The sequence below is a fragment of the Prunus persica genome, chromosome G8 (genome assembly GCF_000346465.2).
Source record: "Prunus persica cultivar Lovell chromosome G8, Prunus_persica_NCBIv2, whole genome shotgun sequence".
Classification (NCBI taxonomy): domain Eukaryota; kingdom Viridiplantae; phylum Streptophyta; class Magnoliopsida; order Rosales; family Rosaceae; genus Prunus; species Prunus persica.
In genome coordinates, this window is record NC_034016.1 from 15,104,021 (window position 1) to 15,130,950 (window position 26,930).

Here is a 26,930-nt window from a genome sequence, read left to right on the forward strand (position 1 = left end):
CTTGTAGATTAAAGGTCTCAGGTTCAAACATTTAATGACATCATAGTTGTGTGTGTGGGAGAAATCCTCTTCCCTTGTAATTTAGACTATCGCTTGTACTACAAAAAAAAATTACCCATCCAACTTGGTCAGCCACCCCACCCCACCTCGCCACGGCAATCCCACTCCTAGTCGTCGTCGGTAGCAACCCTCCTCTTTTATGTCCTCCCTCTTTATCAAGCAACATCAAACTCATAAATCTGATATATTTTTCTCCATGGCTAAAACCCATAATCCTTTCTACATGTCATTTCTCCTCTCTCTTTAACCCAACAACACCAGAAAAAAGGGGGAGAAAACAACATGGCAACGCCAAACGTGAGATCTAGTAGATCCAAATATGGATTCCAAGATCTCTCTCATAATTACATAGGCTTGGCTGCATCAGAGGTTTGAAGGTGAAGAATACTGAGAATATGTGTGTTCCTTGTTTTATTGACTTGAGATGCAGTGAAGATGAAGGGGTTGTTGAGGCCACAACACAATATGGCTCATTGCACAAAACATTCTTGTTTGAGGCTTTAACAGATGAGATTGACTATGTTATTGGGGTTTTGAGTTTGGGGAAGAAAATGGTAAAGTAGGAAAGAAAGAGATAGAAAGGGATATAGAGATAATGAAGTGTTTTCGGAGGCAAGGAAGAGAGGGGTTAACGCCGGCTGGATGGGGTGGTTGACCAGGTTGGATGGGTGGGGGAGTTGGCTGAGGTTGTGTGGGTGGATGGGGCTGTAGGCTATTGGTTTTTGTTTAATAATTAGCTTTGTTTTTGTTTTGATTTTTATTTAAAAAATTAATACAGTTATATTAGAAGTTAAGTGTAATAACATGTGTCAATAAATTAGAAGAGTAATAAATTAGAAGAGTAATAGAGAGGCACAAGAAAAAGGGTAACAGGAAAATTGGACCAACCATTTTTTCTCTCAGACGAATCCACCACTTACCCTTTTTTTTTTTTTTTTTTTTTAATAAATATTTTTTATAAAACGAATATACCATTTACCATTCATTCATACATACAATTTACAAAATGTGAACTACAATACAACATTTTAATCATAGAACTGGAAAATTATGTTTAGCCTTGTAATTACAGGTCAATCACTCTCATCTCATCACTCATATGCAAAACCTTTGCTTTGCTCCATCATCATCGTCATCTTCAAAATTGTCACACCCTTATCGTCAACAGATTAAAAAATTGAGAAAAATTCTATAATATAAGCTACTACCCACTACCCACTACCCACTGCCCAGTACGGGATAGACATTCCACATAAGCAGAGTGACTGAGTTCAGCGCATCTTTGCGCGCGATAGAGGGAGAGAGAGAGGAAGAGCTCGAGATGATTGGGATACTGACGAGGAGAGTAGCAGCTTCAGCTTCTGCTTCATGGAAATCATCACTGAGCTCATTTCAAATTGTACAAACAAGGAGGGATTATAGCCTTGGAGTTCTTCCCGATGGAGCTGATCGGAATTCAGAGGCCTTCTCTCGCAACTCAAAGGCCATGGACCTCTTAATCTCCGACCTCCAATCCCACATCGAAAAGGTCTCTCTCTCTCTCTCTCTCGCTATTTCATGCGATTGTGTATGTATATATTGGGCTGAATATGTGTGTGTGTGTGAGGAAGGTTCTTGGTGGAGGAGGACCTGTAGCTGTGAAGAGAAACAGGAGCAGAAATAAACTTCTCCCCAGAGAACGCATTGATCGTCTGCTTGACCCTGGCGCTTCTTTCCTGGAGCTTTCTCAGGTTTCCCATTTCATTTCACTATCAATTATAGCTTCCCATGAGTTGGGTTTTGATTGAAGCTCACTAAAAGTAACAACTTTGAAATAAAAATCCCATTAATCACCTATCTTATCTTACCATCATGCAAGTTTTATTTTTTATTATGAATTAATTGGACCCAGTTGATTTCTTGCCTCATTATTGTATATTTTGTTAATAATAAGCTTGCAGGCCATGAACTATATGAAGAATCCTTACCATCTGCTGGGATTATTACTGGAATAGGTCCGGTCCATGGACGACTTTGTATGTTTGTGGCTAATGATCCTACTGTTAAGGGGGGGACTTATTATCCCATCACTGTTAAGAAACATCTCAGGGCACAAGAGATTGCCAATCAATGCAAATTACCGTGTGTGTATCTTGTTGATAGTGGAGGTGCTTTCCTTCCCAAGCAGGCTGAGGTCTTTCCTGACAGGGAGAATTTTGGTAGAATTTTCTACAATCAAGCTTTAATGTCTGCCGAAGGCATTCCTCAAATTGCGCTGGTATTAGGTTCCTGTACTGCTGGTGGTGCCTATATTCCTGCAATGGCTGATGAGAGTGTGATGGTCAAAGGAAATGGTACCATATTTCTAGCAGGACCCCCACTTGTGAAGGTTATTTTCTAGCCTTCTGGTAGACTTCATATGAATTGTATGCATATGAGTACATACATATCTGTAGGTGTATGTTTACAATCTATATTCATCGCAAGGAAATGTTTCCATAGGCTGCTACTGGAGAAGAAGTATCTGCAGAAGATTTGGGGGGTGCTAGCGTGCATTGCAAGACGTCAGGAGTTTCAGACTATTTTGCTCAAGGTATTTTACTTCGTGCCATTTTATACTTTAAACCCCACATTCATTTCTTTGAAACTATCATCTCACTCTGCTTACTTTAGGTTCTAACCTGACATGTTAATAATTAATGGAAAGCTTTGTTATTAGTTATAATGTGAAAATTTTGAAATACTAACACAAAGTATATGAAAGTCTAGCCATTTGGTTTACAAGTTTGTACACGTGATTGGAGTGGTATTTGAAATGTGCAAAATTTAAACTGTTGAATTTAGATCACATGTTATTTTTCTTGACCTATTAGAATTATTGTTCTATGCATAATGCATGTATGTGGAGGGAGGTGGAAGGCAGGGAGGTTATCCATTAGAGATCACATGTATAATCTCAAGTTTTCTTGTAGATGAACTCCATGGACTTGCTCTTGGGAGGAATATTATTAAAAACTTGCACATGGCAGCGAGAGGCTTGAAAAGCGGGTTGCAGAATATAAGTTCTGAATATCAGGAACCATTATATGATGTAAAGGAACTTCGTTCCATCGCACCAACTGACCATAAGCAGCAGTTCGATATCCGAGCAGTTATTGCTCGCATTGTCGATGGAAGCGAATTTGATGAATTCAAGAAATTGTATGGCACTGTGAGGGCATTTGCACCATTTTCAATTCTCACTTTTTAAAATTTATTCTCGTTTAATATATGAGTTTTGTAATTTCAATAGCATCTGTGCAGACTCTTGTAACAGGTTTTGGCAGAATCTTTGGGCAGCCTGTGGGAATTATTGGGAACAATGGGATATTATTTAATGAGTCTGCTCAAAAAGGGGCCCATTTCATTGAATTATGTACTCAACGAAACATTCCTTTGGTCTTCCTTCAGAACATCACTGGATTTATGGTATGTAAGCTTGGTCTTTTTTCTGTTACTCTCTTACTGAAAGAGCTATCAACACCACTGTGCTATTTTGAAGAGGGGCACGCTTTGAATTTGTCTAATAAGTCTCTTATTTGCTTTGCTTATGTGGTCCATTCTAGAATGAGGAAGCCATGCTTACCATAAGTTTTTTGATTGAGAATGGGAAAGTTATATAATCATTATATCCATTGAAAAGGTTGCTTGAGATTTACGTGTAAAGGTATTTAAATATCTTTGAACTTAAAAAGTTTCAACGTATAAGGTAAATCAGGAGAAATGCAGTAAAACGGAAATAAAATGGATTCAGTCACTCAGGTTGTAGTTAGGTTTTTGGTTCACTTTTCACATTTAATCCTAGTAGTTTTGTTTTGGTTCAATTGCATACAATAGCAGTAACTTTTGTCATTCAAAATTTGCAATTTTGATGATTTGGCCATTTGTGGAGAAGAAGAAAATGAGTTTTTATTATTTTAGTGGTTTGAATTTAACATTAGAAGTTTTTTCTTTCTATCAGTTACTTTAGAAATTAAATAAGGATAACAGTGCTCTTCTCCTTACTACATCGTTGTACGCATTATCACATAGTTGTAATATAATTATATAAAACATCAAGCTCTCACCAAACAAAGATAGAACAGCAAGCCAGGTGGTGGAGGCATGGAACAATAACAGTTATTCATTTGGTAGGTTGGCTCGAGATCAGAGGCAAATGGTATAGCAAAATCTGGAGCAAAAATGGTGATGGCGGTTTCTTGTGCCAAGGTTCGTTCTTCCTCATTTCATTGTTAGTATATGTTCTTGTGTGATTAAGAGCATCTTTCCCGCCCTTATGTGAATATGCTTGTCTTAAGAGTGTTATTGCTACCGATCTTAAACTTGTATATTGCCTAACTGGAGCAATCTAAGCATCTTATCAGGTCATTAGCTATTGGAAGTTTTTTCCTTCCCACATACTAGGTCCACCTGAATTTGTTATTGTAGTATAAGTAATTTTTTCCCATACACGTTCAAAAATATATAGTACAATTATCAACTTTATGATGTTAGCTCTAAAGGGCTTCCTTTTCTCTTCAAGATGGATATCAAAAATTTTCTTTAAATGACTTTTGCTCCCATTGCCTTGTTTTCTTTGAAGTTACACAAAGTTTTCTGTTAAAAAAGTTATTGGTTCTTCTTTTATGACTGAATTAATTATGAATCTCAAATAGCAATAGGAGAGAAAGGAAGAATTAAGATTTACTTGTCTAATTTTAGTGATTAATGTTTACAGGTTCCCAAGGTTACTATCATTGTTGGTGGAAGCTTTGGTGCTGGCAATTATGCAATGTGTGGTCGTGCTTATAGTCCTGATTTCATGTACCTTTGGCCGAATGCCAGAATATCTGTGATGGGTGGTGCTCAGGTGACCTTTTCCATACAACATATGTGTGATTTGTTTTTCAGTATATTTTATGTGTATTGCATTATCTTCTCGACTTTGCATATCCCAATAGATCTGTTTTTCTATCCAATTCATAGCACGTATAGTTCATTCCCTGAGTTGCATCACTTTTCACTAACAGCTTCCTTAGGCATGGATTGACATATTTTTATTTAAATGCTCAGGCAGCTGGTGTCCTTGCTCAAATAGAAAGGGGCAACAAGAAAAAGCAAGGAATTGAGGTTATAATTACGTCTATGATAAAAGCTTGGTTTAAGAAACAATCACTGTGTTCTCTTATTTATCTGTGTCGTGTGCATGTATTGCAGTGGGACAAGGAAGAAGAGGAAAAATTCAAGGCAAAGGTAGTGGAGGCATATGAGAGGGAAGGAAACTCCTATTACTCCACGGCAAGGCTGTGGGATGATGGAATTATCGATCCGGCCGACACGAGAAAAGTCATAGGCCTCTCCATCTCTGCTTCTATGAACCGTGACCCAGAAGAAACCAAGTACGGTGTATTCAGAATGTAATGTTGTAGTAATACAATGAATCTCTGTGAAAGAAATAGCAGCCAAAATGCTTGGTCCTTGTTCATTCAAATGTTGTTCTCTTGAAATGTTCCCCTCAAATTTCTCACTAAATAAAAAACATCCAACCACTTTCTTTAGTTGAAAGGATAAGAATAAAGTCTCGACATGGGTATGACCGTATGAGCCTCTACAATCCAACCACTTTTTGTTGTTTTCCTAAAACACAAAATGCCTTGATGCATATTCATTTTATATCAAGAGCTTTTGATTTGGATGATATATCAAAAAGATGAGAACCATTGCATTCAAAATACAATTTGAGATCTGATCACAATTCCGCCAGTTGGATCTGGGTCTTTTATCTAGTTGTATTTTTATATAGCAAATGTTAGAAGAGGTTCCAACTTCAATATCTTCTCATTCGGAGATCAAAAGAAATGCATACGTGCGTGAGTTAGGCCAGTTGACAGGATAGTAAGTTTATTCCCTTGTACACAAATTCGAGTCCCCCCTTCTCATGGATCAGAGTAGCGTAGACTATTGCTCGTACAAAGGAAACAAAAAATCCAAAGAAATAGTTTACAGCAAAATATAAAATAAAAAATTAATTGTAAAGTTAGGGTGCAAGTTGTTATTATAGTGTTCGAGGTATAGGTTAGCATACAAGAGCGCCCGTGGCCTAATGGATAAGGCATTTGACTTCTAATCAAAGGATTGTGGGTTCGAATCCCACCGGGCGTGCAATTGTTTTTAACGTTTCTATATATTTTTCCCGCATAATCCAACCATCAATTTCCCAATCAAAAACAATAAGTGGGTCCCGCATTTGTCTTATTCTCCACCAATCACTGTCACTAGATCATCAGAAAAAAAAAACCTGCCCAAATTGTTATTTTACTTCTTCACACGAATCCCCACCATTTTCATCAGCTCTCTCAGTCTCTCAGTCTGTCAATCTCTCTGCATCTCGCTGCTGGTGCTGCTCAGCTACCATGGCTGCCTCCACATTCCACTGTTCAACTTCATTGCGCTCGCGTGCCCTACAGAATCCAATGCTCTCGCCTTTCCTCTCCCACTCTCACCTAAACCCTTCGCCGAATCTCTCATTTCCTTTCCGGTTGCAGCCCAAAAGGGGGCTTATTGGCCTTCCAAATGCTCCTCCTCGCAGCCTCACGATCTTTTCTCTGCGCGAATCCAAAGGTAATTTCTGATCCTTCTCCTCTTTTATTTGTTAATGTTCATAGTAGATCTAATCCATTAAGCCTTCCATTTCTTGTGTGCTCTATGGTTGGTTGATTAGTTGATTGATTTATCTGTTTACGAGTTATTTTTATGGATGCCTAGTGTTTTCTATTGTGGCAATAATTCGCTTGCTTTGTGACGGATTTTTAGTTTCCTCAAGGCATATTAGCATTTGGGTATCCAACAATTGGTCCCAAAACTTCCCTTTGATGCTTAAATTCGGTTTTGAATGGTAGGATGTGGGGTTATCTTCCTCTCTTGGTGATTGCATAAATATATGAAAATTGATTGATAGATTAGTTGATTGCATACATATGTAGTATGAAGTGATAAGACTAGATCCCTCTAGATTTTTTGTTTATCTTGAGATTTCGTTGAGAGAGATTGGTGTGTCTGTATATTTGGGATATTAAATTATTATATTATGAGTTTGTGTCTCTTAGAAATCATCAAGGGTTGGAAAAATTGTAGGTGTGTCTCCTGGGGCACAATATGAATATGTTATTGCTCTCCCCACCCATGTCAATTTTATATATTAGCATATTGCTTATAATCTTTTGCTAGATATGGTCGACTATGGTGGATGCCCCCTCTTAACTGTATCAAGTTGTGTGTATGCAGCTGCAGCGGTTACCGGAGACTCCTGGGAGAAATCAGTCATCAACAGTGAAACACCTGTCCTTGTTGAATTTTACGCAAGCTGGTGTGGGCCGTGTAGGATGGTGCACCGGGTGATTGATGAAATTGCGGTTGAATATGCTGGGAAGCTTAAATGCTTTGTGCTCAACACAGATGTTGATCTGCAGGTTGCTGAGGACAATGAAATTAAGGCTGTACCTGTAGTTTTGCTGTTTAAGAATGGGAAGAAATGTGACACTGTGGTTGGTACCATGCCCAAGGAGTTCTATGTTGCTGCCATTGAGAGGGTCCTGAAGTCGTAACCATTGACCGGTTCGTGCCAGAGAAGTTGACAACAATCAGCAGTAGAGTTGATTTCTCACTTCCTACTACTTGAGTATTCAAATGGGATTATACGGGTTGTACATATATCTTAGACATATGCCTAGTTCCTTACCAGTTTAGGTCTTACTTAGTTTCCATCGTTTCTTGCACCTCCTCTTTGGCATTGTTATATTTGAGGCATTGGCTGAAAATAGTGAGACATTTCTGTAACTAAAAGTTGGCTGATTGTTCACCCCCAGTTTATTGGCTTGAGCAGTGTTTGGTGATTGTAGAGTTAATGATTCATTTGAAACAAAAACAAGGTTGATTGTTGATCTCCAAATTGGTTTTTCGGTCCTCCCATGTGGCAGAATTGTGTATCAATTTCTTCATGTTGGAACAAATCTAGTTGCAGATTTCGTACAACATTCCCATTACATTGATATATGCAAGTGGCCATGTTGCTCTGCTCCATGAAAGCATCAGAAAAGGTTATCTGGATCCAAGAACACTGTTTTGCTAATTATTGTTGCATATCGTGAGGTCTAGTGTGAGTATTATTTGCTGATCTTACTATTGCAATAACCCTATGAGGTAGGTCTAGGATTGGAACTCTTTACAACTGCCGAGTTGAGATTGAACTCTTTACAAGTGACCTAGCAAAACTTGGGCTCTCCAGATCCAGCGCCGCATCTGCTCTTTGTGGGGGAGAAGGTCTCTACCCTTCCCCCCATCTCTCTTCCCTGGTTTTTGATTGTCTTTCGCGGTTTGTGCTCGAGCTTTCCTACTCGTTTTTGGGGATTCTTGCCTCTTTGTTGGGGCATTATGCCTCTCTGCTGTGGCTTCATGCCTCCTATCTTTATTGTTCCCTAAAATTCTACCATTCCATTCCGCTCAGTGTCATCCCTTGGTTGTTCTCCAATCGATTCCTGCTTCTTTTGTTGTAGCAGATAACCCGCAAAGCGATTTCTTGCGATAATCTTGGAAGGTGTGTAGAGCCATGATGACACTGCTACGGCTCGGGTGCTTGCACCACCTCCTTCATGTCTTGATGGTTCTATTTGTTTTGCCTTGGGGTTGCCTTGAGTGTTGTTGGTTTATGGTGGTTGTTTGTGTTGGAATTTTAAAAGGTTTTAAAAATTTAACCGTTTTATTTATTTAATTATTTTGGCGGTTTTATTTTATTTATTATGAGGGTTATAAATATTTAATATTCAGATTTTATTTCTGGTTGGTAAAGGCTTTAATTTTTTGGTTGGTGAACTTTTATGGTTGGTGAAGGGTACATGTTTTTGGATGCCTATAAAAGGCCACTCCTCCTTCACATTTGAGACACACAATAACACACAATAACACACAATACATTATCAGAATATCACATACACATTCTAATTATCTCCTTGTCTACTTTTACATATATTCTCTACTTTATATTATTATTATTTTGGGCAATGGTTATGTGACTTGGATACCTATATCTGTCTGTGAACGTGCTCATAGCGGATCTTGAGTTTGTGTACAAGGGGTCGTATCTTGGAGTCTTGTAGACCGTCAGTACCTGCACGTAGGGAGGCTACAAAGGCTTTAGGACAGCGTCTTTGACGTGCTTCACCGTACCAAACTCATCTTCTTACGTATTATTTATTTTCCTTTTACTTACCTATTATTTTGTTTTCTTCAATTTTATTATACCTTCAAAAGTTTCCAATTTGTTTATAAGTTATTTATAATATAAATATTTTGTATTTGGCTTTACGGAAAGAGGAAAACTATTATTTTTTTATAACAATCTAAAGCCTTTGTATGTTAAAGTTGTTTTCTTCCCGTATTGCTAGCTTTAATATATTTTAACTCTTTGACTGAAGCTTTTACATTTGTATTGGATTTTCAAAATGAAAATTACGATTTATTTTGGGTAGATGCAGTTTGAAGCTTTCATGTTGTCTATACAATTTCAACTGCTTTAAATATTGTTGGTACATTTATATGTTTATAATTTGTTGCTAACGTTTAGGAAATTACTGCTAGTGTTTGACAATAAAACCTACATACTAATTTATGTGGTATTATTATTATAGCTCAATGTATTATTATTTTATGTGGTGTGTCCGTTTTCTACAGCACAATTGTTTTTAAAATACATTTCAGAATCTTAAAAATGTTAATAGCATTCAAAAGCTAATTAATGATCATTGAAATAATGAATATATATATATTGAACTGACCTACGTTTTTCTAAGTTACTGTTTGTTTTAAATAGCTTGTATTGTTTCATTATGGATTACTTTATTATTATTCATTAATTAATTTGCGGTGAAACATCCAATATTGAATGGTTGAAGTGTTTAAAACCGAAACGTTGAAGTGTTTCAAAATCTTTGGTCTATTCTTCCTTTTAATTGAAATTTCAAAGCAAGTTCATATATATTTTTAGAACAAGTATATATATTTGATTTTATTGTGTTGGGCCTTTTTACATTTGCCTTCATTTATTTTGGTTGCCATCAATCTTCCTTTATATAACGGTCCTTTCCTTTATATCTTTTTTGGTTGGACTTCATATTGTTTTATTGTTCTTACTTTTAGAAGTCCTTCATACCAATGTGAGAAGTAATTATAATATATTCTTGGCACTAAAGTTTGTTGTTTGAAATTACTGTTTTAACGTTGGATTTGTATGCACTATCTTTATGTGGTTTAATGAATTATGAATTAATATTGAACAGACATTTTAGTTTTCCTTTTATGAAAACAAATATGATTTGAATATTCAATTGTTGCATCTTCGCAAATCTGTGTAGTATACTACTTACTTTGGTTTCAAATTCTTGAAAGAAAAAAGGTGCAAACAGTTCTTTTGTAGTTTAATTTTGAATTCAAAATCTAATATTGCGGTAGTTTTAAATTTGGCCTCTCTGTGTATTCAATTTTATATTGATTCTTGTTTTAATTTATATCTATTAATTTTTGCGAAAACGTGCATAGAGTTTATATGACATTATTGCAAGTTTTATTGAGCCTAATTATTCTTTATTTTGATGGCTGTCATTGCTTTGAATTTGGGAGAAAAACCTACAGTTTTTTTTGGGTAGTATAAATGCATCACTTTAACACCTTTGATGTTAGCTCCTTTTGATTCCAGAATTAGTTAATTGCTCTTAACTTCTTTTGGAAGCTTTTGCATTTCACATTCAATTACGAGATTTTATTTATTCTTTAATTTATGCAGCTTTAGTTTCAAAACTTTAATGTCAATTTCATGACATTTAGAGCTTTTATTTTGGCAGTAAAATTGTTGATATTGTTAGGTGATTATTGCCTTTAATGTTCTGAACATTTATGTAATTTAATTACATCTTTGTTTTAATGCCTTGGATTCCTTTTAAAGTTGCCAACGCCTATATATTTCGATTGTGCAATCCTTCATATTAGTTTCTTGAGTTAATCTAATGTTCTTTTGATTATAAAGTCTTGACAGCTGCCACACTGAGTTAATTGCCATGAAATGTACATTGTGGAATCCTCCTGAGAAAACTGAAATGAAATAATAAATTATATCACTGTAAGTGGCATTAATTTTGAGTTTTGGTGTAAGGCCTTCAAACCTTAAATTTTTGAGGCATTTTTTTTCTTTTGAGGCTTTCGATGGTTTTGTTATATTTACAATGACTATCAAGATCATTGTGAGTACATATCTTATGAATTTAAAATTAAATAAATTTTGGTACCGTCTTCATATATTTTGAGAATTTCCTAATTTGTGGGGGTTGAGTTTTTCCTTAACTATGTGGGTATTTGTTGGAATTTTTGTGGGTAGTTCAACATACAAAATTAATATCAATACTTATTTTTTAAAATTTAATATTCCAGTTTTTGAGTGATTTGATTACCTCTTTAAAACTGAAGTTATTTTGTACATTTATTATATAAGTTTTCATATCTCCTTTATTCAGATTTATTCTATTTTAATTAACGCTCCATGCTTATGTTATTTGCGTTTTGATAAGTATTAATATATTTTTTTTAAAAACGTGTGGACCAATTTGTGGAAGTTGAATTTTCTTAAATGGAAAATTTAATGCTGTAATTTATTTGTTAACATTATGCAGTTTTGCTTTTATGTTGAAAATATTAGATTCATTTATGTAAGCTTTCCTTCTCTCTTTCCCATATTTTGTGTGTTTTCAATTTCTTTATGTTCTAATGGGAAAGATTCATTATATTCATTTAGTGACATAATAATTTTTATATTTCCTTGGCAAACATGTTGTGTCCATGTGAAATTTATTTTCATTACAAAATTTTATTATGAGACTAACTTGTCTTCAATTTTGATATGAAAATGTGTGCAACTAATGATTACCTTGGTATATAATTTTGGTAGAGACTTCTTATTGTCTTATAGATTCCTATTGAGAATCAAGAAGGTACAATTTCAACTTGCGTATGTGATCATAATTTCAGCCACTTGGAGTGCACAAAAGGGAGTAAGAGTATCCTCTAATACTTGGTATTTATAATTAAATTTATTTAATGAATTAAGCGTTGCATAGTTTGTTCATAGCTTCATCAGGTGCACTCAAAGTTTCAAAGACTATTGCAGGCTCATATTTGAGTACCAATATTTGAGAGGTATCGGATTATATGAATTTATATGCAGTGGGATTTCCATTATACTTTAATGTATACCAATGCATATGTACTTTCCAATTATACTGAGGTGAAATCCACTAATCATTTGTGTGCAAGATTGTGTAGGAAATATTTTAATAACATGCAGGTTTAAAGCGCGCTAAAATGGAGAACAAATACATGACATACATTATATATGCCTTGTGAAGGCTAGTTTTGATATGCATGCCTCGTGGAGGAGGCTATTAATGCAAAATGTCGAGGGAGATGTGCTTAAGCCCATAAGGGAGTCACCTAGGGAGGTAACCCAACTTCTGTGATTGGAGATCCCATGAAGGAAGTTCAATGTGGTAGAAACAATCCATATTGCGTGACTCATATAGCACTCATAAAACTATGGAGATATCCTTGAGATATTCTTCTGCTCATCCCTAAGGCAAAAGTGCTATTTTATGTGACGTTAGGAAGGGATTTATCCCTGAATGAGTTTCGAGGCGGGCAAACTCCCGCAGGGTGCAGGTCACATGTACTCTTGGAGAACTCACCTAAGTGGGAGACGTCGTGAGGCCGCGACTATGAGAATTGGGCTATTCTCTAGTAACTCTCATGAGAATCAAGATTAGCGCATGGCCATAAATAGCGCTACCCCGCATCCAAGTCTCAACTAATACTATGTGTGGGATATGTTGAAGTTTGGTCAAAGGTGCCGAGTTCAATACTGTGTACACTCAGGTTCCTCAAATGGAGACTATCATCACTAAGTGAAGGTTCAAGCCCGGAAGGCACCTACACCTATTACATAATATTATATTGCCCATATATGTATTATATATTTTTCACTGGTTTTCTGTCACGGTAAAATTTTGAAAACCTTGTGGGGGATTGTTGGAATTTTAAAAGGTTTTAAAAATTTAACCGTTTTATTTATTTAATTATTTTGGCGGTTTTATTTTATTTATTATGAGGGTTATAAATATTTAATATTCAGATTTTATTTCTGGTTGGTAAAGGCTTTAATTTTTTGGTTGGTGAACTTTTATGGTTGGTGAAGGGTACATGTTTTTGGATGCCTATAAAAGGCCACTCCTCCTTCACATTTGAGACACACAATAACACACAATACATTATCAGAATATCACATACACATTCTAATTATCTCCTTGTCTACTTTTACATATATTCTCTACTTTATATTATTATTATTTTGGGCAATGGTTATGTGACTTGGATACCTATATCTGTCTGTGAACGTGCTCATAGCGGATCTTGAGTTTGTGTACAAGGGGTCGTATCTTGGAGTCTTGTAGACCGTCAGTACCTGCACGTAGGGAGGCTACAAAGGCTTTAGGACAGCGTCTTTGACGTGCTTCACCGTACCAAACTCATCTTCTTACGTATTATTTATTTTCCTTTTACTTACCTATTATTTTGTTTTCTTCAATTTTATTATACCTTCAAAAGTTTCCAATTTGTTTATAAGTTATTTATAATATAAATATTTTGTATTTGGCTTTACGGAAAGAGGAAAACTATTATTTTTTTATAACAGTTTGGTGGTGCTTGTGCTTTTCTATGGTTTTTGTTGTTATGTTTAATTTTGTTAGTTTTTATCAAATTTTAATTTTGTTTATTTGTTTATATAATTATCTGGGGTAGTCTATTGCTCATGTTCATATGATATTGCAGATTAGATTTGTGCTTCCTTGCTAAGTTGCTTGTATTGTTGTATTTGTACCATTCTATTGGGTGAGTTTTTCGTAATAAAATTTCATCCTTCGACTTAAAAAAAGAAGAAGCTCTTTACAAGTTTGATTCTTGTGCTCCCCATTTCCTAAACAGTAATAATTACTCAGAGAGTAATGAGGCATCCCTCTTGAATCTTGATAATGGCGTGACCTCTATTGAACACCCATTTATGGCATTAGATTTACTCAGGGCATTATTATTAAGCAAAGGGCACATCTCCCCTTTAAGTATCTTTTTGAAACTTCTCATTTTACTATAATCAGTCCTCTTATTTTGTAGCGGGCAACATTCTCTTACCAGACTTATGTTGCTAGAAAAATGTCTATCTTTTCAAGATGTGAATTTAAACAACACGTAACAAGAATATATAGCTAATTAAAGGTTCATATGTACAATATGATAATGAATATTTCTCATCATCTAATTAGGTTTACACTGTCCAACAAAAGACCAAATTGTGTGTTCTCTTCCCTTGATGATGATGTATTGTCTTCCTAATTTGATGGAATGAATTATTTGGGTATTAAAGCAACCCTTAAATACTTACCAATTAACGGAGATTAAAACACCCTTAAGTTTCCTAGCTCTCTTGTATAGAGTATGTCCTGCACATATCTTACATAATGATTTTAGGAAGATTTTGGAAAAGGCCAAAGGAGAGATAAACTTTTTAAAAGAAGCCAAAATAGAGTCAAGCAATGCTCTTTTGAGAAATCCGCCTTGCGTGATAGAGTAGAAATAAGAGTTGGTGTGTGTAATATTTTCGTACTATCTAATAGAAAAGGAAACCTCTAAGAAAACCCATGAAATCTATCTCATCTTAAGACCGCTTACAAAAGAAAGAGAAGTAAAAGACGGGAAAGGCAAGGAATCTGAGCCGTCCATATAATGCACGCATTTTTCAGATGTCAATCTGAGCAAAAAAATCTTGTCCAAAATGTCGGTTTTAAAATACGCGTGAAAATCTATCAAAAATCAGCAACAAGAAACCTTTATAACCCCAAAAAAGGCAAAAGCTGTGAAGCCTCTCTGTATAATCTGGTATTCTTTCGACTTTCAGTGGCAGTAAAACCCCCCCCAAAATCACAATCCACACTCCTTCTCTGGGCTTCATCTTCAAAAGCCCAAATCTACAGTTTTATTGTTGTTGCTGAAAATCAAAAAGTAGGTATGAGTTTTAGTCAGTCCCTACTCTTAATCAAAGTGTTGTATAAATTCTGAGTCTCTCACCGCTTTCCTTAGGAAAAAGAAAGGAAAAAAACTATAAAATCTCAGTTTCTCTGATAAATCCCCAAGACAAATACCCATTATCCAGAAGCCTTCCTTCTTCACAAGTTTCCGATATATCTAATCAATTTCTGTTTTTGTGGTTCGAATTTTTGTGGGTTTTTGTCCGATTTCAGATTTCTCTCTGATAATTATCCAGTCGCTTTGGTCTTTGGGATCTAAGTTTTTGGGCTTTTGGGGAAGCAATCGTACTTTGAAGAGCAGCGGCAACCAAAATATGAGGTACCCTTTTGTCTCGAATTTTGTTGTTTAAATTTTGATTTAGAATTCTATCTATGGTGTTAAATTTCCTATGATGATTTTTATCTGATTATGGAATATAGATTGATTTAGGGATTATCTGCCACTTTTGGATTTGGATAATAAGTTGGGCACACAACACATGATTAGAAAAATTTTACGGTTCTGTGAATTCTGCAAGATTCTCAGTTAGTAAACAGAGTCCTTATGTAGGCTGGAACTTGGTTGAAGTTGATGGATTGCAATTTAGAATTCAATCTGAAAGTCTGCTTATTTGTTGTACTGTTGCACAAGCTATGATTAATAGGACAGCTTCAAAGTATGGTGTATACATCTGGTATTAAAAGTTACCGATCTCAATGCTTACAAGCACATTGCACTGAAAATAATAATTTAAACTTCAATCAAATACCAGTATTAGTTTTAGTCTTTATGCAGAGCTTATGTAACATGAAACAATGATATTTACCATTATTAAAAAGAAACCAAAGGAAAGTCTAGAAAGAATAAGGAAGCTTAAGCAAATCTAACAATTGAAGGTTTCATTACCTTTGAGCTTAGAGTTGCGCAGTGGATCAAGCTTGAATTGAAATCGACAATAGAGACTTAGAGACTGAAAATAATCTGATTAAGGGCTAAAGACAGAGTGAGTTTTAACATAGATTCTGATTGTCAGAGAGTTTAGAGACAGAGAGAAGGTGATGGGTGAGAGGGAGGGGGATGAGGTGGTTGATGGCTAGTTTTCATTAACTGTCTTCTGTTTATTTTATTTCTTCCTCACTCAAATTAAGATTTCAATGTTAAGTCCACTATTGGATAACTGATTAATTATTATATTCTACTAAGAAGAAAGAGTAACAAAACAAGAAAATGACAGCACTATAAGAATAGTTTCTTGGCAACATCGTACACTGCATTCACTTTAAGTTGTCTATTCACTTTTAACGGTCTAAACCTTTAAAGTGCAAGCCTAAAGCCTACTTGGTTTTCGAATTCCAGTTCAACAAACCAGTTTGGTTTAATTTGAAACAGACCTTATGCTGCGGCATTTAGATTATAACCAACGTTTGACAAGTAGTGACTATGTATAGTTTTATGCCAATTGCAACTTTGAATATTATAAAGTTCCAGCTAAGCAAACCAATTGGGTATAACTTCAATCCTAACTTTTCAAAAATAGTAGAAGAGTTATTGATGCAGGAGCATCCACATTGCTGTTCAAGAGTTCTTGGGCCTGTTAGTCAACTGGGCTAGGGTTCTAGTTATTTTAAATTATTAGGTTTTTTTCTTTCCTATTCTTACTAGGAGTTGGTTTCATTTCCTGTTTTGCTTTTAATTTCCTTTGTCAATTAGGTTTTCTTAATAAACCAGAAATAGGAATGCTAGGCTGCTTTACTCTAGTATAAATAGGCTATTGAGAGACTCTTGTATTCATTTTTTTAAAACTTTTACGAATATAATTCAAGACTTTAGTATATAGAGTTTCTATTGGGTTTTTTGCCCTAGATAGAACTCAATTATCGTTGTTCCAACTTCAATTCTATTGCTTTATCCTTCTATTCTCTGTATTTTGGGATTGTTTCGCTGGACAGCAGCTTATAGTCGCTGCCCTGCATCAGTTATGCTCAAGTATTACGATTTTGTATACTCTGGGATGCAGTTTTTTGCTTTTGGTTCATTTTGTTGTTTATAATTCTTTCGAGGACCATTCTAATTCTGTTTTCTTTTATTTGTCTAAGCAGGACCATTTGAGTTTTGAACTGTGATGGCTTGCCCAAATACATCTACATCAATAGTGCGTTCAGAACCGTTAGAGCAAAGAGGAGCACATATATCAGATTCAAATACAAACATGCTTCAAGCTCCAACAAACCAGCCCAGCCGAAGCTTCTCTGATGGTCCTGTGGCTATCCTTTGGGATATTGAGAACTGCCCTGTTCCTAGTGATGTCCGTCCTGAAGATGTAGCTGGTAATATCAGAATGGCTTTGCAGGTGCATCCTGTAATTAAAGGAGCGGTTATGACGTTTTCTGCTTATGGGGACTTTAATGCCTTCCCCAGGCGACTTCGCGAGGGATGCCAGAGAACTGGTGTTAAACTAATTGATGTTCCAAATGGAAGAAAGGATGCTGCTGACAAGGCTATCTTGGTTGATATGTTCCTGTTTGCCCTTGACAATCCTCCACCTTCTTCCATCATGCTGATCTCTGGGGATGTTGATTTTGCTCCAGCGCTTCATATACTTGGGCAACGTGGATATATTGTGATCCTGGTAATCCCTTCTGGAGTTGGTGTTTCATCTGCTCTCAGCAATGCTGGTAAGTTTGTGTGGGACTGGCCTAGTGTGGCTCGTGGAGAAGGCTTTGTCCCTGCTACTAAGGTTTTAATGCATCCTCGCGGGGGTCACTCTGATATTTCTGGGTATTTCATGGGTTGCCACATCAATGATAATGTAGATATCCAAAATGAAGAAGAAGCTATCTTATATAGGGGAGTATCACAAAGCTATTACAACTCAAGAGATTTTTCAATAGTCTCACAATCAGTATCTGAATTCAACAGTAGTTCCTTAATGATGCCTTGCTGTCCTACTGCTTCAAGGTCACACAGTCTCCCGTCTGGTCTCAATGAAGTTTCTGCTGGACCTCTAATTTCTGGCGATCAAAATGAATCTACTTGGTGGGTTCAGCCAGGGGACCTAAATGGTCTGAAGGGACAGCTTGTAAAATTGCTTGAACTTTCAGGAGGTTGCTTGCCTCTTATCAGAGTTCCTTCTGAGTATCAGAAAGTTTTCGGAAGGCCTCTTTATGTATCAGAGTATGGTGCGTTCAAGCTTGTAAATCTGTTCAAGAAGCTGGGTGACACAATGTCTGTGGAGGGAAAAGGGAACAAGAGATTTGTCTACCTCCGAAACTGGAAAACAGGCCCAAGTGCACCACCTTTGGTTTTGTCAAAGAAGGATAATAAGAAAGGGAAGGGGACTCAAGAAGATTGCATGGATATTACTACTGGCAATGGTTCATCAGATGAGTTCTCAGAGGAGGAAAGAGTTGTTGTAGAAGAACATGATGAGAAGAGCCAACGGAAGACCAATGTGGGAACAGGAGATAAATGTGAAATTGATGACCGCAGTATTGAGAATTTCAAATATGAGTTGCAAGAGATTCTTGTCAGCTACTCTTGTCGGATTTTCTTGGGCTGCTTTGAGGCGATCTACCAGCAAAGGTACAAAAAACCTCTGGATTATCGGAAGTTCAGCGTTAATCAGCTAGAGGAACTGTTTGAGAAGGTGACAGATGTGGTGGTGTTGCTTGAAGAGCCAGTTAGCAAGAGGAAGTTCCTGGCTGCAAGTGGTGGCTAAAAAACAAAAGTGGTTTGGCAGCTGGTTCTAGTAGTTTTCTGATGCTTTCAACTCTCATGTGCTGACCATAGGGTTTTTAGGTATGCATGCCCTAGCCCAGCATCTCTCCCACTCCTTTTTGAATATTTTCTTTTTTAACAATATGAAAAAAGGGAAAAAATAGACAGATGATGCTTGGGGACCACCTTTTTTTATCTGTTAAATGTGTCCTGCATGGATTTGAAATTTTCATGCCCGGTCATTTGTAACTGATCGACTGCTAATGGGAGATCTTCATGTAAATTTACTTGTATTTCGCTTTTGTGCTTGATTATAATAAAAATGGAATTAGATTTACCTATATATAGTGATAGTGTTCAAGATAGTATCTTCAACAATCAACAAATGTTCTATCAACTAATTATTTGCTAGAAGTGCTTTGGTTGTGAACCCTCCTACTTTCATCAGATTGTGTTCGAGATATATAGAGGGAGATTTGAAGTAATAAGATCATTTCCTATTAATTAATTTCTGTGACATAGTTACTACATAACTCCAATGGTATACATAAATATAAAAAATTGCTAGGTTAATTAAAAAGAAAACATAGAGGAAATGAAACAGAGTCTAGGGCCAACCCAAGTAATCCCTCTTTCTAACTTTGGCCCCAAAAAAAAAAGAAAAAAAAAAAACCAAGTATAGACATAATTTAAAAGGAGAAAGCGATAAATTGGATTCGTAAACCAAAGTGATGGGTAAAGGAAAGCAGCAAAACTATAAAGCTGTAAAGAAGTTGATCAAAGGAACCCAGATAGGTGAACTGGTGAAGCAAAGCTACCAATTACCTTTATTGTGTTTCATGAACTGGTCAGCAATGCGATACTTTGCAAAGTGGCTTGAAGGATTGTCGAATGGATGATGTACTTGAAATGTGGGAAATGTAGTTCAGAAAGAAAGAAATAGAATGTATTCTTGAACCAAAGGTTACGTTAGTTAGAGGGAATCAAGTAACCCAGATAGGTGTACCGGTGAAGCAAACAAAGGAATTCATCAACCATGCATGCATAGAAAAGGTAACGAAGCTTCATATGAATTAAAACCTCTAAAACAATTCCATTCTAATAACCATAACAATTTTATTGTTGGAAACAAGAGAGAGAGAAGATGGCTGAGTTTGTAGTTTCGACTGTCGTGGAAAAGCTCACAGACTGGATCACTGAAGAAGCACTTCTCTTGGAAGGTGTGGGTGACAAAGTTGAGCAACTACGAGACAAACTGCAATGGATGCAAAGTTTCCTCAAGGATGCAGATGCAGAGCAGGAGAAAAATGAAAGATTTCGCAATTGGGTGTCTCAAATAAGAGAAGTGGCTTTGGATGCCGAAGATGTTATAGAAACTTACATTGCAGAAGCAGCATCTCACAGTACATGGAACATAGCTGCAAAGTTAATCAATCTTTACTGGGCCGGAAAGAAGATTGGAAAAATCCAATCTAGGGTCCAAAACATTTCAAGCCAAAAAGAACATTTTGGGATCACTGGCACTGCTCGAGAGGTACATGAAGGGACGAGTGCTTCCCCAAATGAAAGGCTTCGATGGTGGAGACAGACATCGCCCAATATCGAAGAAGATGATTTGGTTGGTCTAATAGAAGATACCGAAGCATTGCTAAGACAACTATCTACCATGGAGCCTCGTCGCCGTGTGGTTTCTATTGTGGGCATGGGAGGTCTCGGCAAAACTACTCTTGCCAAAAAATTGTACAATCATAGTGAGCTCAAGAAGCAATTTGATTGTAGAGCGTTTGTTTATGTATCTAAAGATTACCGTAGAAGAGACACTCTGCAAGGGATAATTGTAGCGGTAAATCCTGATTGCAATATACAGGATTTGAAGAAACTACAAGAGGAGGAGCTGGTATTGAAGTTGCATCAGTTACTGCAGGAGAAGAGGTATCTACTGGTTCTTGATGATATTTGGGAAACAAAGGTCTGGGATAGCTTGCAATCTGCATTTCCAAATGGGAAGATGGGAAGTAAGGTGATGCTCACCACCCGAAATAAGGAAGTTGCTTTATATGCAGATGCAATGAGCGAACCCATTGAGCCGCAATTTTTAACACAAGATGAAAGCTTGGAACTGTTCCGCAAGAAAGCATTCCCGGGAATGAATGAAATGCCTTCTGATTTGGAGAATCTCGGAAGACAGATGATGGCAAAATGCAGTGGCCTGCCGCTCACGGTGGTGGTGCTTGGAGGATTGTTGTCCACGAAAAGGAAGACTGCAGAGGAATGGACACGCGTGGTACAAAACATCAACTGGCGCCTGATTGGTCAAGATCGCGTTTCTGCAGTTTTAGCTCTAAGCTACAATGATTTGCCTTTCCATTTAAAATCCTGTTTTCTCTATTTGGGTCTTTTCCCCGAGGATTCCTCTATATCGAAAAGAAAGTTGATACACTTGTGGGTTGCAGAAGGATTCTTACCACAACAAGGAGAAGAAGTGGCGGAAGGTGTTGCTGAAAATTGCTTAAACGAGTTGATTGATAGGTGCATGGTCCAGGTGGGAACCTCACTTGGAAGGGTTAAAACTATTCGGATGCATGATCTTCTCAGAGACTTCTCTGTCTTGAAGGGGAATGAGGAGTGTTTTCTTGAAATTTATGGTGGGCACAAAATTGAATCGCCAACACCACAACGGACCAAATCTCGGAGGCTTGCAATCCATGTTGAAGATAAACGGTATGTTTTTCTAAAGCCGTATGCCCCCTACTTACGCTCCCTTCAATTTTTCAAGATAGGCCATGCAGAAATTGGCTTTATTTACAAGGATTTCAAGTTGCTTAGGGTCCTAGATGGTGTTCCCGCGCAATCCCGGGCACTAGGTGCAGTAGGAAACCTAATTCAACTGAGGTATCTAGGATTAGTAAGTAGATCTGATTTTAAGCCTGCGAGATCATTAAAGAGCTGGGCTAGGTTCGCTTTCGAGCTGCCTCGATCGATTGGAAAATTGAAGAATCTACTGATACTTAAACTAGAAAATTGCATCCCTGATGTTATTTGGAAGATGAAGAATTTGAGGCATTTGTTCCTTTCTGGAACCAACCCTACGAATCTTAGACTGGATACCTTGAGCAATTTACGGACGCTAAAAAATTTAGGGAGTGGAAGATGGATAGAAGATGGTGGTTTAGTCAAGTTGACTAATTTGCAACGACTGAAGATAGTAGGATTGAAAGAGGCAAATTTAAATTCTGTGTTCTCCAACATTGAGGGATTGCACTGCCTTGAATCCTTGTCGCTGGAATTCAGAGAAAACGAATCACTTCCACCACCCTTAAGACTCTCTCATTTTGAGCATCTCCGCAAGCTCCATTTGGATGGGAAAATAGTGAAGCTGCCTGCTAGGCGCGAATTTCCTCCGAACCTCATCAAGCTACGTTTGTTAAATTCCTATCTCGAACAAGACTCAATACGTAAACTTGAGAGGTTGCCAAACCTACAGATGCTTCTCTTGGGAGCCTATTCATACAACTGGGAAAAACTGGTTTGCAGGCGACGGTTTCCTCAGTTGCGCATTCTACATATAGAAGATATACCAAATTTGAAGTTGATAGTGAAAGCTTCGGCAATGAAGCAGATCACGGATCTGAAGGTAAGCCGCTGTCCAGGAGCGTCGATTAAAATTCATGGCGATAGATACTTCAGGAACATAGAAGTGTTGGACAGTTCTTTGGTGAAATTATCCTTCCTCAGTTAATTATCGCTGAGGATGTTTGTTTTGTTGTTGCACATCTGTTTTTCACTGTTGAACATGATGTTTATTTGCTTGGATTGGATTGAAGAGTTTGTGCTGAGAGCTTGTTTGCTGGTCTGTCCTCTTTGTTGTTTTGCAGGTTGTTTCTTTGGTTTTTCCTAATAGAAGTTGTTTGTGTGGGTTTAAATTTCCTATTGAAAATTCTGTTCGCAAACATTTTCCATAAAAGTTTGGTTACAGAATTGTTCAACCACTAGATACCATACCAGCAAAGATATATATTCCTTCCCAAAACTCGTAACGATCCATTTACTCCAAAATTCTAATATATATATCAACTTGCTGGATTGGACCGTTAGATTTGAATTATTTGATCCAATGGTCCAGAATAAATTGAGAAAAAAAATACCCAATAAAAGCACCTCAAAAACCTGGGAAACCGGTAGTTGTGGGTTGCTTTTCACACGTGACTACCTCAGTCATTTTCTAATTACTCCATCTCCCTCCCCATCGCCCGACGCCCTCCCAGGCACCCATGTCCGGCGAACATAGCCACAACAGCCTACCCTTATCTCCTCTAGCCCCTGAAATCTCTCAGCCCAGCCTCTCTCTCTTCTCCACGCAGCCCAGCCCCAGCCCCTTTCCCTCCTCCCCTGAAATCTCTCCGCCCCTCTCTGTCTCTCTCTATTTCATCTCGGTTGGGTGTGCTCCCTGCCTTAAACCTCGCCCCTCGCGTGCATAAAATGCAACAATCATAAAATGCTAATTAATAAGAAATTCGAAGTTGGGATTTTTTTGGAAAAAGAAGAAGAGGGAGAAAGATGAAGAAAGAGAACTGGCAAAAAAAAAAGTGACCAAATTGACAAACATCAAACTCAGTAGCCATTATCTATTCAACAACCCGTTGGAAATTTCAGAGGGGCTTGGCAATATGCTATCAAATTCGTTTGATGAGGGGCCTCGCAATTTGCATACAGATCTGAAATGGTTGAGAGAGAGAGAGAGAGAGAGACGACGAACGCAAACGCAAGAGACCAGAAACTTCTGTAAAAGAAAACGACATGTTGTTTATGTTTTTTTTTTTTGGTCTTTAAGAAACTATTTTCTAACCTTAAAAAGATCCAAATATACCGCTAAAAGTAGTTTATTTTATTTTTATTTTTAGAATAGATGCTTTATTAAAAATAATAATAAAGCATCTTGTTCCCTCCAATTTTTTTCCCCCGCACTTTTTTTCTGACTCCATCTTGTTACTCTCGAACCATCTCCTATTTTCTTTGGTCGGAATCGATACCTTTCTCTGGAACTCCCTCTCTCTTTCTCTGCCCTCTCAGTTTCCCTCCTCTCGAACTCCATCTCTGTCTTGCTCTCTCAGTTTTTCTGCGTCAATCTCCCACTTTATTTGAGAGGGTAATGTCAGAGATCTATTTTAGAGGGTAATATATTTTCAAACTTTGGTTTATGGTTTGCATTTTCTATTGCATTCCTTAATGTTTAATTTTGTTTAGGATTTTAGGGCTTTGATTTTCTGGGTTTACACATATGGCTCCTCCTCCCTCTCTGTGCAGGTAAGACTACTCTTTCTCGGTACTAGTTGTGTTTGCAAAAATATAAATTGACTTCATTTGCTTTGTGTGTTATGTTTTCTACGTTACTTTTTTGTTATAATTTTCATTTGTAAAGAAAATAAAAAATTCTATTGGGTTTCCTAGAGAAATGATTTTTAGTATGAGCTGAGGAAACTTGTGATTATTATTTGATTTATTTCCTTTAATGTTTTATTTTGCGGAATCATTGAAGAGCGACAGTATTGCTTGTTGTTTGGTCTTCGAGCTGATGAAGTGAGTGAAGAAAATTTCTATTTCCCCGTTTTTTTTCATTAAATCTCCAGTTTCCTTTTTATTTGCTGTTCAGATTTCATGATTTCCACTTTGGGTATATTTTGTGTCGACTCTATGGGCATATACTTTTCCCTTTTGTTTCGACTCTATGGTTATCTTTTATTTCAACTCAATCTACCACAAAACAGGCAGAGATCTCGTTTGGTACGTCGGACTGTACTGATTGATTTCTATCGAATAGTATTAATCTATTTCGAAGAGTACTAATCGTTTATCCATAATATTATAAGACGTTTGGTGGTGGTGCAGATAAATAGTCTGACTAAGTTATAATGTGTTTGGTGATTTGTCAGATAACATCATATTAGACTTTTTTAAAAAATTATTTAATAATTTAAGTGGAAATTCAAATTCAAATAATACGAAATTTTTTGATAAGATTCATATGATTACTTTATTTTATTTTGCCAAATTATTGACAAATCACTTTAGCCATTAGATACATCCAACGGCTGCCTAATACTAAAAGGAAGATTATTGTCCACAAAAAGGAAGACCGCGGAGGAATGGAGAAGTGTGTTTCAAAACATCACATGGCGGCTGATTGATGAAGATCGTGTTTCTGCAGTTTTAGCTCTAAGCTACAATGATTTGTCTTTCTATTTAAAGTCTTGTTTTCTCCATTTGGGTCTTTTTCCTGAGGATTCCTCTATATCGAAAACAAAGATGATACACTTGTGGGTTGTAGAAAGATTCTTACCACAACAAGGGGAAGAAACCGCAGAAGGTGTTGCTGAAAATTGTTTAAATGAGTTGATTAATAGGTGCATGGTTCAAGTGGGAACACTAACCTCACTTGGAAGGGTAAAAACCATTCGCATGCATGATCTTCTCAGAGACTTGTCTATCTCCAAGGGGAAAGAGGAAAGTTTTCTTGAAATTAATAGCGGGCAAGAAATTGAATCGCCAACGTCACAACATACCAAATGTCGAAGGCTTGCAATCCATGGTGAACATGATAATCCGTATGTTTTTCTAAATCCGTATGCCCCCTACTTACGCTCCCTTCAATTTTTCAACATAGGGTATTCAAAATTTGGATTTATTTTCAAAGATTTCAAGTTGCTCATGGTCCTAGATGGTGTTCCCATGCCATCTCAGGCACTAAGTGCTGTAGGAAACCTAATTCAACTGAGGTATCTAGGAGTATTAATAAGAACAAAGAAGTTCAAAAAAGTCACTCTTCCTGAATCAATTGGAAAACTGAAGAATCTACACACACTTAAAGTCGATTATCATGTTTCGTTTAGTGTACGTTTCGTATGTTGGTGTTGTATCCCCGATGTTATTTGGAAGTTGAAGAATTTGAGACATTTGTTACTCGTCCATGGAGCCGGCGTAATGAATTTTAGATTGAATAATACCTTAAACAATTTAAGGACCCTAACAAATGTAGGGGCTGGAAGATGGATAGAAGATGGTCGTTTAGCCAGCATGACTGGTTTGCGACGACTGAAGATTGTACTACTAGAAAAAGGACATTTAAACTCGGTGCTTTCCAGCATAGAGAGATTGCACTGCCTTGAATCCTTGTCGCTGGAATTCCTGGTTAACCAAGTATTTCCAACACCCATAAGCCTTTCTCATTTTGAGCATCTCCACAAGCTCCATTTGGATGGGGTGATCAAGAGGCTACCTGAGCCACATGAATTCCCACCGAACCTCATCAAATTTAGTCTGTTAAATTCCGATCTCGAGGAAGATTCAATAGTTAAACTTCAGTGGTTGCCAAACCTAAAGATGCTTCTCTTGGGATACAATTCATACAAGTGGACAAAACTGGTTTGCTACTCGCAAGGGTTTCCTCAGTTGCACATTCTACATTTACTATCTTTAGAGTATTTGGAGGAATTGATAGTGGAAGAAGGGGCAATGATGAAGCTCAAGAATCTTAAGATAAGCCGCTGTCCAAGTTTGGGAAAGATTCCAGAACGATTTAAGTTATTGACTACATACTCTTGAAGGAAGGGGAAGGGGATATATATTGGTTGTATTTTGTGGAGTTACTCATGTCCTGACCCTGAGGATGTTTTGTTCACTGCTGGCCTTGATGTTTATTTGCATGCATTGGAGTGAAGAGTTTGGGCTGCGAGCTTCTTCACTGGTCTGTCTATTTCCTCCAGTTCTACTAGCCATTTGGGTTCTTGTTGCCTTTTATCTTGCAGGTTGTTTGTTTGGCTTTTCCTAATCAAAGTTTGTTGTTCGTCGAGTGTTAATTTCTGAAAGAAATTCTGTATGCAAGTTTTACTTTTTAATTCCCTAATTGCGTTGAGGTGGGCTTGCTTTGTTTTGCTGTTGTTGTTCTTTTGTTGGTAAAGCTTGCTGTTTGTTTGCTTCAGTTGAAGATTGGAGTCTTGATCGAGGGC

At 37.0% G+C, this 26,930-nt stretch overlaps 5 protein-coding genes and 1 non-coding gene across 7 annotated transcripts; all 6 read left to right on the top strand.

Moving 5' to 3' along the window:
• Positions 1,103–5,628, top strand: LOC18768702 (methylcrotonoyl-CoA carboxylase beta chain, mitochondrial). Its single transcript, XM_007201112.2, has 10 exons — positions 1,103–1,588; positions 1,671–1,790; positions 1,994–2,428; positions 2,542–2,632; positions 3,012–3,250; positions 3,343–3,507; positions 4,213–4,287; positions 4,796–4,927; positions 5,131–5,187; positions 5,275–5,628. Exons 1-10 carry the CDS (start codon positions 1,382–1,384, stop codon positions 5,476–5,478), a joined length of 1,725 nt encoding a protein of 574 aa, XP_007201174.1. The 5' UTR covers positions 1,103–1,381; the 3' UTR covers positions 5,479–5,628.
• Positions 6,147–6,219, top strand: TRNAR-UCU. Its single transcript has one exon. It is a non-coding gene; the product is annotated as a tRNA-Arg (tRNA).
• LOC18767687 (thioredoxin M3, chloroplastic) lies at positions 6,224–8,023 on the top strand. Its single transcript, XM_007199569.2, has 2 exons — positions 6,224–6,678; positions 7,342–8,023. Exons 1-2 carry the CDS (start codon positions 6,471–6,473, stop codon positions 7,659–7,661), a joined length of 528 nt encoding a protein of 175 aa, XP_007199631.1. The 5' UTR covers positions 6,224–6,470; the 3' UTR covers positions 7,662–8,023.
• LOC18768707 lies at positions 15,031–19,268 on the top strand. Of its 2 annotated transcripts, none has more exons than XM_007200229.2 (3): positions 15,031–15,208; positions 15,444–15,549; positions 17,310–19,268. In XM_007200229.2, exon 3 carries the CDS (start codon positions 17,333–17,335, stop codon positions 18,926–18,928), a length of 1,596 nt encoding a protein of 531 aa, XP_007200291.1. In that variant the 5' UTR covers positions 15,031–15,208; positions 15,444–15,549; positions 17,310–17,332; the 3' UTR covers positions 18,929–19,268. The 2 variants fall into 2 exon arrangements, with proteins under 2 accessions (XP_007200291.1, XP_020425614.1); XM_020570025.1 differs by having other exon boundaries at positions 15,031–15,204.
• LOC18768310 (putative disease resistance protein At1g50180) lies at positions 19,361–22,693 on the top strand. Its single transcript, XM_020570023.1, has one exon. The coding sequence runs from the start codon at positions 20,072–20,074 to the stop codon at positions 22,664–22,666; it is 2,595 nt and encodes an 864-aa protein (XP_020425612.1). The 5' UTR covers positions 19,361–20,071; the 3' UTR covers positions 22,667–22,693.
• LOC18766832 (probable disease resistance protein At1g58602) lies at positions 24,094–26,854 on the top strand. Its single transcript, XM_020570026.1, has 2 exons — positions 24,094–24,231; positions 24,997–26,854. Exon 2 carries the CDS (start codon positions 25,231–25,233, stop codon positions 26,524–26,526), a length of 1,296 nt encoding a protein of 431 aa, XP_020425615.1. The 5' UTR covers positions 24,094–24,231; positions 24,997–25,230; the 3' UTR covers positions 26,527–26,854.